The sequence below is a fragment of the Glycine max genome, chromosome 5 (genome assembly GCF_000004515.6).
Source record: "Glycine max cultivar Williams 82 chromosome 5, Glycine_max_v4.0, whole genome shotgun sequence".
Taxonomy (NCBI): domain Eukaryota; kingdom Viridiplantae; phylum Streptophyta; class Magnoliopsida; order Fabales; family Fabaceae; genus Glycine; species Glycine max.
In genome coordinates this window covers 27974271-27986478 of record NC_038241.2, presented here as the reverse complement: position 1 = coordinate 27986478, position 12208 = coordinate 27974271, and the positions used below count along the sequence as shown (strand labels likewise).

General features: G+C 43.3%; 2 protein-coding genes across 2 annotated transcripts; both read right to left on the bottom strand.

The window, feature by feature from the left end:
* Window positions 1-4322: 4322 nt before the first annotated feature.
* LOC113001673 (uncharacterized) lies at window positions 4323-5072 on the bottom strand. Its single transcript, XM_026128570.1, has 2 exons — window positions 4787-5072; window positions 4323-4567 (listed from the first exon to the last, which is right to left on the bottom strand). Exons 1-2 carry the CDS (start codon window positions 5070-5072, stop codon window positions 4323-4325), a joined length of 531 nt encoding a protein of 176 aa, XP_025984355.1.
* Window positions 5073-7584: 2512 nt separating this feature from the next.
* On the bottom strand, window positions 7585-8508 carry LOC121174853 (uncharacterized). The gene has a single exon (XM_041015279.1). It carries the CDS (start codon window positions 8506-8508, stop codon window positions 7585-7587), a length of 924 nt encoding a protein of 307 aa, XP_040871213.1.
* Window positions 8509-12208: the final 3700 nt, after the last annotated feature.

Sequence of the window (12208 nt, the reverse complement as noted above, 5' to 3'; positions counted from 1 at the left end):
GGGCACCAACACAGGAGGATTCATAAGGCATCACTTGATCTTTCTGAACGCCACTTGGCAGTCATCGTTCCATTGGACGGACTGGTTCTTGTGTAATAGCTTGAAGAGAGGCTCACAAGTAGCGGTTAGCTATGATATGAACCTCGCTATATAATTCAGGCATCCCAAGAAACCTCTAACTTTCTTCTCGGTGCGTGGTTCAGGCATTTCAAGGATGGCTCTTACTTTGTCTGGGTTCACCTCTATCCCTTTCTGGCTTACGATAAAACTGAGCAATTTTCCCGACTTGACCCCAAAAGTACTCTTGGCGGGATTCAATCTTAGTAGATACTTATGCAGCCTCTCGAACAACTTCCGCAAGTTGACGAGGAGTTGCTCCTCGGTTTTAGACTTGGCAATCATGTCATCGACGTAGACTTCAATTTCTTTGTGCATCATGTCATGGAATAATGCTACCATAGCCCATTGGTAGGTTGCCCCAACGTTCTTAAGCCCGAAGGACATCACTTTGTAGTAGAATGTCCCCTACAGGGTGACGAAGGTCGTCTTTTCCATGTCCTCCGGTGCCATCTTTATTTGGTTGTAGCCCGAGAACCCATCCATGAAAGAAAACAACGCAAAATTAGTTGTGTTATCTACAAGGACATCGATGTATGGTAAAGGAAAGTTATCTTTTGAATTGGCTCAGTTTAGATCCCGGTAGTCCACGCACATTCGCACTTTCCCATCTTTCTTAGGGACTGGCACAATGTTGGCAACTTATTTCGGGTATCGGGCGACTGCCAAGAAGCCAGCGTCAAATTGCTTTTTCACCTCTTCCTTTATTTTCAAGGACATCTCGGGCTTCATCCTTCGCAGCTTTTGCTTGACTGGGGAACACTCGGGATTCAGAGGTAAACGATGTTGCACGATGTCGGGACTTAAACCTGGCATATCTTGGTATGACCAAGCGAAGATGTCTTGGTAGTCTCGTAGCAGAACTACCATTTCATCCTGGATATGTGTAGTCATGCCCGTGCCAACCTTGACCTCTTTCTTTTTCTCGCCAATACCCAAGTTTACGATTTCCGTCTCTTCTTGGTGTGGCTTCATTTCCCTTTCTTCTTGTTCGACCATCCTTCTTAGCTCTAGGGGAAGCCCCCAATCTTCATCTTCTTCATCCTCAGTTTGGTTTACTAGCTGCTCAAAATCGGCGTCTGGGTCCTCGGTATTAGTACCTTCATAGGACTCATTGTCGGATCTGTACCATTTGATCGCAACAAAAATAAACAGGCAGACGAATGAGAATGGATGATAGTGCAAGAACAAATGAAGGAAGATTGTATTTATATATATTTGATAGCAAAAGACAAGCCCAAACAGGGGGAAAACCCTAAAGCCTAGGCCCAGCTATAGGGCTTGGACTAAAAAATTACATTATGTTCGCCACAGAAATTTCGGGTTGCTCGATAATTTGCCAGTTCCCTAACTCGAACTCTGGGGGACACAGTCGTACCCAATTTGATTGCTCTTGAGGGACTTCATTGTGGATCATGGCGAACCGCCCTTCACACATCTAGCTCGCAATGATGAAGCTTTTATTGATGTGACATAAGGGAATCCCTTTCACTTGCGGTCCTTGCGACTAGCCCATGCTTCTACCCCTTCTTTTTGGGGCACTTCTCCTCACGTTGGCGTGTGTAGGCTTATATCCTAGCCCGAACCTTCCATGATTCTCTTTGAACTCTACCAAGCTCACCATGCCATCACCGTTCCGACCCAAACCCTTTTCGGGCTCATACCCATGCCTTAACATCACACGGGCTACCATCAAAGCGATGTCGGATGAGCACGGTTGCACCGGGGGAGACTCGACATAAGTGTTGCTTACCACTTCCAAAGCTTGAAAGGATGTCTCTAAGGACTCCTCCATGGCTTCCACATATAGCGTAGAAGAAGGACAACTTACAAGAATGTCTTTCTCCCCTGAGACTCTGATTAACTGCCCTTTCACCACAAATTTCAACCTTTGGTAAAGCGTTGAAGGGACTACCCCGACAGAGTGAATCCAAGGCCGGCCTAAAAGGCAGCTATAGGTCGGGTTGATATCCATCACTTGAAAAGTGATCTAGCATGTGTGGGGTCCAATCTGAATTAGGAGATCAATCTCACCCCTTACGTCCCGACAGCTGCTGTCAAAAGCCCGCACCACCATGGAGCTCGACCTCAGGTGTGATATGTTGAAAGAAAGTTTGTCCAATGTACTCTTGGGCATGACATTAAGTGACAAGCTGTTGTCGACAAGCACCTTGGCCACGATGTGGTCCAAACACTTGATGGACATGTGCAAGGCCCTATTATGTCCCCGACCCTTGACTGGTATCTCTTCATCGATGAAGGTGAGGTAATTGATGGTGGTAATATTGTTGATGATGCCCCCGAAGCCCTTCATAGAGATGCCTTGGGCTCTGTGGGCCTCGTTCAAGATCTTGACCAGAAGTGCCCGATGAGGCTCCAAGTTCATGAGTAGTTCCAACAGGGAGACCCTAGTTGGGGTTTTATTGAGCTATTTAATTACCTTGAGCTCGCTTTGCTGGATGATCCGAAGGAACTCATTGGCTTCTATAGAGGATATGTTCTTTCTACTGAAGTCCTCCTCTCCCCTAGCAAATCTCCCAGTCGGGATCTCCTCATCCAGAATCGGGCTTGCCTTGTCGCTTTCTTTCATTCCCACCTTCACCTTTCCCTTTGTGTCCTTGGACCGCACCAACGGGTCAGGTGCCGTGAAGATTCGCCCACTACGGGTCATACCGCTTGTGCCATAGATGTTAGTAACTTTGGCAAAGGATAGGTCATCTATGATGGACTCGTCCTTCCTTCCGTCGGGATTTTGGGGGGCGTACCTCCATAGGACCGCCTTGTCACTCTTGTAAGGGAAAGGGACAGGCTTCTTACTTGGGACAGGCTAGAAGCCTCGGGGCTTTTGGGTGGCAGCATCTCTGGTGAAGTGGATCACCAAAGGTTTGGGCTTGCTCGGGCTTTTGTCAGCCGATTTCATGCACACATGTTGCTCCCCCTTGCTTGTGCCACCAACTTAAAATCGGCCTTGATCCATTATCCCTTACAGGAAATCCTCTGCCAGGGGGTATACCCTCTACATCGTGTGCTGCCCCCAGGTGTATTATGCAGGTATCCCCCTCCCCCCCATCAAAGCAAATGATGCCCGCCTCGTGCAGCACCTTCAATATAAACCTCTTAGAGGTTACCACATCTTTCATTTGCTTCGGTCTCTGAGGTCCGTACTCCTCCACCGCATTAACCGCTGGTCCCCCATGATTGGCAAGAAGGTTTGTCTTTACGTTTGGACCATCTTCTTGGAACGTCATCCAACTTGCGTCAATCAAACTTTGGACCTTATGTTTGAAGGCCACACATTGTTCTATCGAGTGCCCCGGGACACCCCCATCGAGGGGACGGAGACTGGAAAATCTTCCTGGGGGTCACCACCACCATTTGGTTGGCGATCAAAGATGGTAGCATGTCTGCGTACGGCATCGAGATGGGAGCGAATTCCGCAAGTTTCTTTACCTGAAAATTCCTTCCCGAATTGGCACTTGTGCTTGGATTGGAGTTGCCGGCGGGGTGAGGTTATGTAGAAGCTGAGTTTTGAGTGGGGGCCCTTTGTGGTTGAGCGGGTGCCCTTTGCTGGACGGGTGCTGGATTGGAGGGGTTTTTGATTCTGGCCGAAAAGCTCGGTTGATGTTGGGCATATTGGTAAGTGTTGTGAGGGGTTTGTTGGGGCTTCGGCCAAGTAGGAGCTGAAGTCATGATGTGGGCTTCTCCTTCCTTCTTCTTTGCCCCACTTGCCCTAAATCTCCTATTGCTCGTGCCAAAAGGGGTAACATAATCGAACATCCCTCTTTTCAGGCCTACTTCGATCCTCTCGCCTGCAAATACTAAATCTGCGAAGCTAGAGGGCATATATCCCACCAACTTTTCGTAGTAGAACACTGACAGCGTATCCACTATCATAATGATCATCTCTCTTTCTACCATGGGGGGTGCCACTTGTGCTGCCAAGTCCTTCCACCATTGGGCGTGCTCCTTAAAGGACTCATGCTTCCGCTTGCTCATATTTTGCAGCTAGGTTATGTCGGGAGCCATGTCGGTATTGTATTGGTACTGCCTAATGAAGGCAGTAATCAAGTCCTTCCATGTGCAGATACGAGAAGCCACCAAATTGGTATACTAGATGACCGCCGCTTAGGCCAAACTTTCTTAGAAGAAATGCATTAACAATTTCTCGTCCCTGGAGTATGCCCCCATTTTTCGACAGTACATCTTCAGGTGATTGTTGGGCAAGTGGTCCCCTTGTATTTATCAAAATCTGGTACCTTGAATTTTGGGGGAATGACAGCATCAAGTACCAAACACAATTCTGCCATGTCAGTGGAAGGGTAATCACCAAACCCTTCAACATCCCTTAATCTCTCCTCGATGAGATCAAGTTTCTCTTTCCCTTCCACTGCTGGAGGCGGCCCCCCTACTGAGAAATGCAGCGGTTGTAGCGGGCGGGGTTGAGGAGCTCCTGCGGTATTGGGTTGAGGCATAGCATTAAATGCCGATCCTTGGTGGTGAATGTGGGGTACAGGTCGAAGTCACCTTGAGCATGCTCCCGAGGTTCTTCACGGGCTCCCCCTATAGGCTGGGGTTGCTGACCCTTAAAGGTAACGGGAACAACGTGATTAGCATTCTCGTTAGGCATGTGCATGGTAGGTGGCGTATATTTGGGGGGGGGGGGGTAAACCATAGGGGTAAGCATTCTTATTATGCCCCACGTGTGGACCGCCGGTGCTGCCCAACACCTCTCTTCCTTGACCTAACACGTCCGGGATGGGTTGGTTTGCTTGGTTTATGGCGGAGGGATGGGTCGGGTCTACCTCAGCAGCGGCACTAGTGATGGCTGTTGTGGTCGTGTTGCTTTCTATCATTCGCTTCATGCTTAACATGGCCTCAATCATGGAGGTCATTTGTTCCTTCAAGGCCTTCATATCGGCCTTCATTTGTTCTTGCACCTCTTCTATGTCACCCATGACTCTAGTTTTGGAATGGGATTGATAGGGGTGCCTTAAAGCATGTTTAGTTATGGTGTTTACTGCTAAAGAACAAAAAATGTAGTGAGTAATGCGACAAAGAAATAAATATGAATGCATGATAAAGATAAGTTGTCGAAGTATTGGACTCACGCAGAACTTTGAGCAAAGACATAGGATTGAACCAAACTCATTTTTATTAAGGAACAAAATTGTTCATTAAAGCGAAAATACAAACGCCTTAACAGTTGCTAATTATGTGGGTCATCAAATCGATCATGTGCTGACAATAATTGAGGAGCCCATGAACTTCCTCGGGAGCCGAGTACACGTCCGCCATTGTCTTGGCTTTGGCTAGCAGTCTGGGAAGCTCTTAACTTCCATTCAAGGTGAAAGTGAACCTATCCATCCACATCATTGCTTCTTTGTGTAATGAATCTATTACCTTCTCCCTTGCTTCCCTTTCTGCTTGCAGGACCAATACCTTTGTATACTCATCCTTTAGCCTTTGTTCATGGGTTGAAGCTAGATTTAGTTTCTCTCTATATTGGTCAATGATGGCCCACATGTTTCATTCCGTCCTACTCAATTGTTCAGACAAACTCCTCTTTGACCTTTGAGAAGCCTTCAACTTGTCCTCTAATATCATGCCCTCGACTCTTGACTGGTCTCTCTCGGCCCTTCAAAGCTTGAGCTCACTATTGCTGTCGCACAAAGCCCTATTGGATCAAGTGGCCTCGGAATAATTAAGAAGGGGGGTTGAATTAATTATTAGTGAACCTTTACTAATTAAAAAAAAAAACTTATCCTTCTTAATGTTACTAGATTTAATTAGGCTTTTACTACAAAGTTAAGAAAGTATAGAACAGAAATAGAAACTTAACCAAAAGTAAAAGCGATAATTAAGATGCATAGCGGAAATTAAAGAGTGTAGGGAAGAAGAAGACAAACACAAGAATTTATACTGGTTCGGCAACAACCCGTGCCTACATCCAGTCCCCAAGCGACCTGTGATCCTTGAGATTTCTTTTCAACCTTGTAAAAGCCTTTACAAGCAAAGATCCACAAGGGCTGTACCCTCCCTTGTTCTCTTTGAACAACCAAGTGGATGTACCCTCCACTTGAACTGATCCACAAGAGATGTACCCTCTCTTGTTCTCAGTTACAACAACCCAAGTAGATGTACCCTCCAATTTGTTAAGACAAAGTTCTCAGGCGGTTAGTCCTTTGAAACTTTGTGAAGGGGAAACAAAAGATATCTCGGGCGGTTAGTCCTTTGAAATCTTTTGTTTAAGGGAAAGGGAAGAATCAAAAGAATTCTTAGACTGTGTCATTTTGAATTCTTTGAAAAAGGAGAAGGGAGACACAAAAGAATTCAGGCGGTTAGTCCTTCATTCTTTTGGAAAAGGGAGAAGAAAGACACACAAAAAAATTCAGGCGGTTAGTCCTTGTCGAATTCTTTTTGGCAAAAGGAGAAGAGAATGAAAAGATATAGCACACTTTTGTTTTCTATGAAAGAACAAGGTTTGGAAACCAGAAAACTCAGAAAGCTTTTGGCAAAGGAAGAAGAAGAAGAAGAAGTTCAAAAAGATGTTCAAAGAGATTCAAAGGTTGTAAAAGTATATATGAAAAGTTATTGAAATGCAAGTCAAGGTCTTGCTTTTATAGACTCTTCATGTCTGGTCAAGAAAAACCATTGGAAGAGTTATAACCTTGAGAAAAACCTGAAAACCATTGGAAGAGTTACATCTCTTGATTTTTATTCAAAACTTATCACTGGTAATCGATTACCAAAACCATGTAATCGATTACACAAAGCATTTTATGAAAAGATGTGACTCTTCACAATTGAATTTGAATTTCAACATTCAGATACACTGATAATCGATTACCAATATATTGTAATCGATTACACCATTTAAAAAACAATTGGAATGTTGCAAATTCAGTTAAAAGCTTTTGAAATCAAACTTTGCCACTGGTAATCGATTACAGGAAACTGGTAATCAATTACCAGAGAATAAAAACTCTAGTAACTTAGAAAATTTTGAGAAAACTCTTTTGAAAAACAAAAACGTGCTATGTTTGTTTTTTGAAAAATCTTTTCAATACTTCCCTTGTGAAGTCTTCTTGATTTCTTCTCTTGAATCTTGAATTCATCTTCTCTTGAATCTTGAAATCAAACTTCTCTTGATTCTTGAATCTTCTTGATTTCTTCTCATGAAACTTGAAATTTATCTCGATCTTGAACTTGTTGTCTTAATCTTGAAATCATTCTTTGGGCTTTTTGTCATCATCTTTTTCATCATCAAAACTACTTGAATCAACTTGATTCATCATCATGAAGCTTGCTTCTACAAGCCCCTCGGAACTTGTTTCGGCCCCATTCTTCCTTTCGGGCCCTCTTTGTTTCCCGTTCCAATGCTTCGGCTATGGCCACATTGACGTCTCTCAGCTCGTTGCACTCTTTTTGGACTTTGATTGTCGTCGTCTTGAATTTTTCCTTGACCGTTTACGCCCTTTCAAGTTTGGCCATTAAGGCTTGCACCTTTTTGCTCTCCTCAGGGGTTTCAGCCTCTTCCTCACTTGAAACCTTTACCTTTGGAAGCCAATCTAACTCTTGCGTCCAAGCCTTCAGCCACTTGTAATAGCCGCCAACGATCCCATTTTTGTTTCCCCTAAGCTCCTTATCCTTTCTTTGCACCGCACTCCATGCCTTTCGGACCCTTTGAAATATCATTGCATTGGGGTAACTGAAACCCCGTGCGATGAAGGGCGTGATACTTTCTTCCGATGGCACCCCTCTCATGGGGTAGCCAAGTTGTCTTATGGCAAGGACGGAATTATAATTGATACAACCCCTCATTCCCATCAAGGGGATGTTCGAGAACCCCTCACATGAGGACAAAACCCCAACTCTTCCTTTCTTCCATCGGGGGAACCAATTAATGGATGCCCCTACCATACTAGCCAAGAGTTGCTCCCAATTTGCCTTTCCTTTCTCAGCGCACATGTGGTGACCTTGCAGGGCATAGACAGGTCTACTTTCATGATGAAAGAGGTGCGAGACCAACCATACATAAAGAGCGGGTGTGCAACAGACAATCCTTGTGCCACTCTTCTCACATCTTCGTTCAAGTATGTCATAGGCATCGGCCAAAATAGTAATGGCCGGGCTTTCTTTGCTATGGTGATAAGCAAGGAAGGCGTTGATCGCTGCTAAATCCACTAGCCCATCCACATTTGGAAAAAGGATGACTCCAAATACCAATAGCGCCAAGACATCAACGAATGAAACCCATTCACCTTGATCCGCCAAAGCCTTCGCTTTCTCCTCCAAGTGCTTCCTCGGTATTCCGACCACCCCATTTTTATTTTGTTTTACTCGGTCCAATTCTTGCGCCGATATTTCAAATACCTTGGCTATTCTCGCCATGGAGGGATAGAACCCACAAAAAAGATATAGCTTTCTTCCTCCTAGCAGACATCCCAAGATCTCTTCAAACTCTTCTACAATCGGTACTAACTGAAAGTCCCCAAACGTGAAGCATCTTAGTGAGGGACGCCATGGCTTCAACAGAGACTTCTATCATAGCCATATCCTAGATCTTTCCATATGTCTTGCGGAAAGCTTGATGTTGGAGTTGATCCATCAATTACCCCAATTATTGCAAACTGGCAACCTCTGGGCTTTTAATTTTGACGTGATAGAACCTTTTCTTAAACAAGGGTGCTTGATTTGATCCCATGTTTTGCTAGAATGAAAAATTCTATTTGATCAATACTTCGACACCCTATCACGGAGGAAATATGATGAATGCATGAAGGAATGCTTATGCTATGCATGACACAAATGCATTTTACAGACACGAGAGCTCGGAAGATTACCTCTTCTTACCCACAAGGCATTGAGCATCATGGTTCATTTATAGTCATTACCATGGTGCCCCATGCATGCATCTAAGAAGGTGATGCGGACCTTCCGACTTCCCGTGACAAAATGACGAGACAAATACAATGCATGAGTGACGATGCAATACACATATACATGCATGAGAGCACGTGGTTGATAGCGTGAAATAGAAACATACTAGACGGACAAGCATGACAAGAAACATACTAGACGAACAAGCATGGTAACACCATCAAATAATGCCGAAACGACATAACCATAGGAGAGACGCACACAAACATGACAATACAGAGATATGCATGGCAATATCAAGGAAACAACACGTAGCGTGTTTGCTTCATACTACTATTTCAGGAACCTAATGGAGGGAACTAAAAGCTCGCTATTTAGTGATAATTCCCAAGGTGGTAGCATCTAGCTTGCAAAGGTTCCTAGAGATATCATCCTCTTTGATATCAAACATTGTGGCGGTAAGGACTACCAGCAACAACGTATCATCAAAGAGAAAAACTCTAGATGAGGTTTCACTGTCATCAAGCAAGTCGAAGACTTAGCATGACCACAGATTCACCTCCACTTCCTATGTTCCATTGATCTGGGTATAGGGCCCTTAACAACTCACAGTGTGTGCATAAAAGTTTAGGTGTCATGCGTTCATCAAATGAACAAATATTTATCAATGCATATATTAAATAAACAACTACACAAAATACAAAAGCATCAAAGGAGTTATATGCATACAAGAACATAAAAGAAGGCAAGGGAAACCAACAAAAGAGTGAGTCATGATAAAGAATGCACACAAATTAAAATGGCCCAACTCTCTAAAAACTGTCCCCAGTGGAGTCGCCAATTGTCGCAACCTACCCTTCCTTGGAAGACGCACCCGTGAGCCTTGCGTCGGCCTCCCGCCAAAGGGTAGGTTGTGACAGGTCCCAATCTGAACCGTTTGATGTAGAAATGGGAGATCGCTTAGAGGATATGATTCATGATTTTGGACAAGAGTCTTTTTAGCAAGCATATGCCTCTATATATGATACATTGCAAATTGATTCAAAGAAGTCTTTGTATCTGGGGTGTAACAATTCCTTGACACTGTTGTCAGCGGTGTTAAGACTGGTTAATGTGAAGGTTAAATATGGGTGGAGTGACAAAAGCTTTAGTTCACTGCTTCAAGTAGTGCACGATATACTTCCAGAGGAAAATACATTGCAAAAAAGTTATTTTCAGGCCAAGAAGATATTGTGTTTGACAGGTATAGAGTATCAAAAGATTCATGCTTACCCTAATGATTGCATACTGTACAGACATGAGTTTGAAGAAATGCACAAATGCCCTAGGTTTAGGGATCACGATACAAAGTGAAGGATGATGACGAGTGTGGTAGTGACGAAAATTCAAAGATGGGCCCCCAGCGAAGGTGTTGTGGTATCTTCCAATCATTCTAAGGTTTAAGCGTCTGTTTGCTAATGGAAACAACGCTAAAGACCTTACACAACATGCAAATGGGAGAAACTGCAATGGAATGCTCCGTCATCCGGTTGATTCCTCCTAGTGGAAGAAGATTGATCGTTTGTATCTGGATTTCGGCAAAGAGGCAAGAAATCTTATGCTTCAACTTGTCACTGATGGAATGAATCCATATTGCAATTTAAGTACTCAACACAGTTCGTGACCAGTTTTGCTAGTAATTTACAACTTGCCTCCTTGGTTGTGTATGAAGCGAAAATACATGATGTTGTCTATGATGATATCGGGCCCAAGACAACCCTAAAATGACATCGATGTTTATCTCAGTCTGTTGATTGAAGACTTCACAATGTTGTGGGACAAGGGAGTTTCAGTGTTTGATGGGTTTCAAAATGAGACTTTTGATTTGCGTGCAATGCTTTTTTACCATTAATGACTTTCCAACATATGAGAATTTGAGCGGGTACAATGTTAAGGGTCATCGTGCATGCCCCATTTGTGAAGAAGACACAAGCTACATACAACTGAAACATGGTAGAAAAATAGAATACACTAGGCATCGACATTTTCTGAAACCTTATCACCCTTACCGGTGATTGAAAAAAGCATTTAATGGAAGTCAAGAGCATAAAAGTCCACCGATACCGTTAATTGGTCACCTGGCCTTTCAGCAAGTTCAACACTTGAATACTATATTTGGAAAGACCCAAAAGAAGGAAAAAAGTAACACTTGCATATGGAAGAAAAGGTCGATTTTGTTTGATCTTCCGTATTGGTCCGATCTAGATGTTATGCATTGTATTGATGTTATGCATGTAGAGAAAAATGTATGTGATAGTGTCATTGAGACGCTCCTTAACATTCAAGGCAAGATGAAAGATGGTTTGAATACTCGTCAAGATCTAGCTGAGATGGGTATACAAGCCTAATTAAATCCAAGGTTTGATGGTAAAAAAATATACTTGCCTCCAGCTTGACATACTTTGTCCAGAAAGGAGAAGATGAGTTTTTGTTAGTGTCTGTGTTGTGTCAAAGTTCCACAAGGATACTCTTCAAATATTAAGAGCCTTATGCAATTGAAAGATCTTAAGTTGGTAAGCTTAAAGTCTCCCAATTGCCACGTCTTGATGTAACAATTGTTAGTCGTGGCCATATAAGACATTTTGCCTAACAAAGTCCGGCTTGCCATAACTCGGTTGTGCTTATTCTTCAATGCCATATGTAGTAAAGTCCTTGATCCTTTCAAGTTAGATGAGCTAAAAAACGAGGCTGTCATTATATTGTGTCAGTTAGAGATGTATTTTCCTCCTGCTTTCTTCGACATCATGGTTCACTTAATTGTTCATTTGGTCAGAGAAATCAAATGTTGTGGTCTTGTTTATTTGCGGTGGATGTACCTGATTGAGCGATACATGAAGATCTTAAAAGGGTATACAAAGAATCTACACTGTCTGGAAGCATCTATTGTGGAAAGGTACATTGCAGAAGAAACTATTGAATTTATTTAAGAGTACATTGAAAAGGCAAAACCTGTTGGGCTTCCCGAGTCTCGGCATGACGAAAAAGTGAGAGGTAAGGGTTTAAGAGGACTGCATGTTATCACTCCAAGTGTAGAAGATTTGCAACTAGCTCATTTGTATGTATTGAATAACAATAACGAAGTTTTGCCATACATACTTGCCATGAAGGTTTAGTGAAGGAAAGTAATCCAAAAATGTCAAAGAATAGGGTGTTGAAAGAGCATAACAAAACT

Bases quoted from the DNA above. Each gene is read 5' to 3' on its own strand.
- LOC121174853 (XM_041015279.1), bottom strand. From the start codon at position 8,508: ATGGCGAGAATAGCCAAGGTATTTGAAATATCGGCGCAAGAATTGGAC.
- LOC113001673 (XM_026128570.1), bottom strand. From the start codon at position 5,072: ATGGGTGACATAGAAGAGGTGCAAGAACAAATGAAGGCCGATATGAAG. The intron at 4,568-4,786 runs GTTTACCCCCCC...CCAATACCGCAG, and splicing joins TAAGAATGCTTACCCCTATG to GAGCTCCTCAACCCCGCCCG.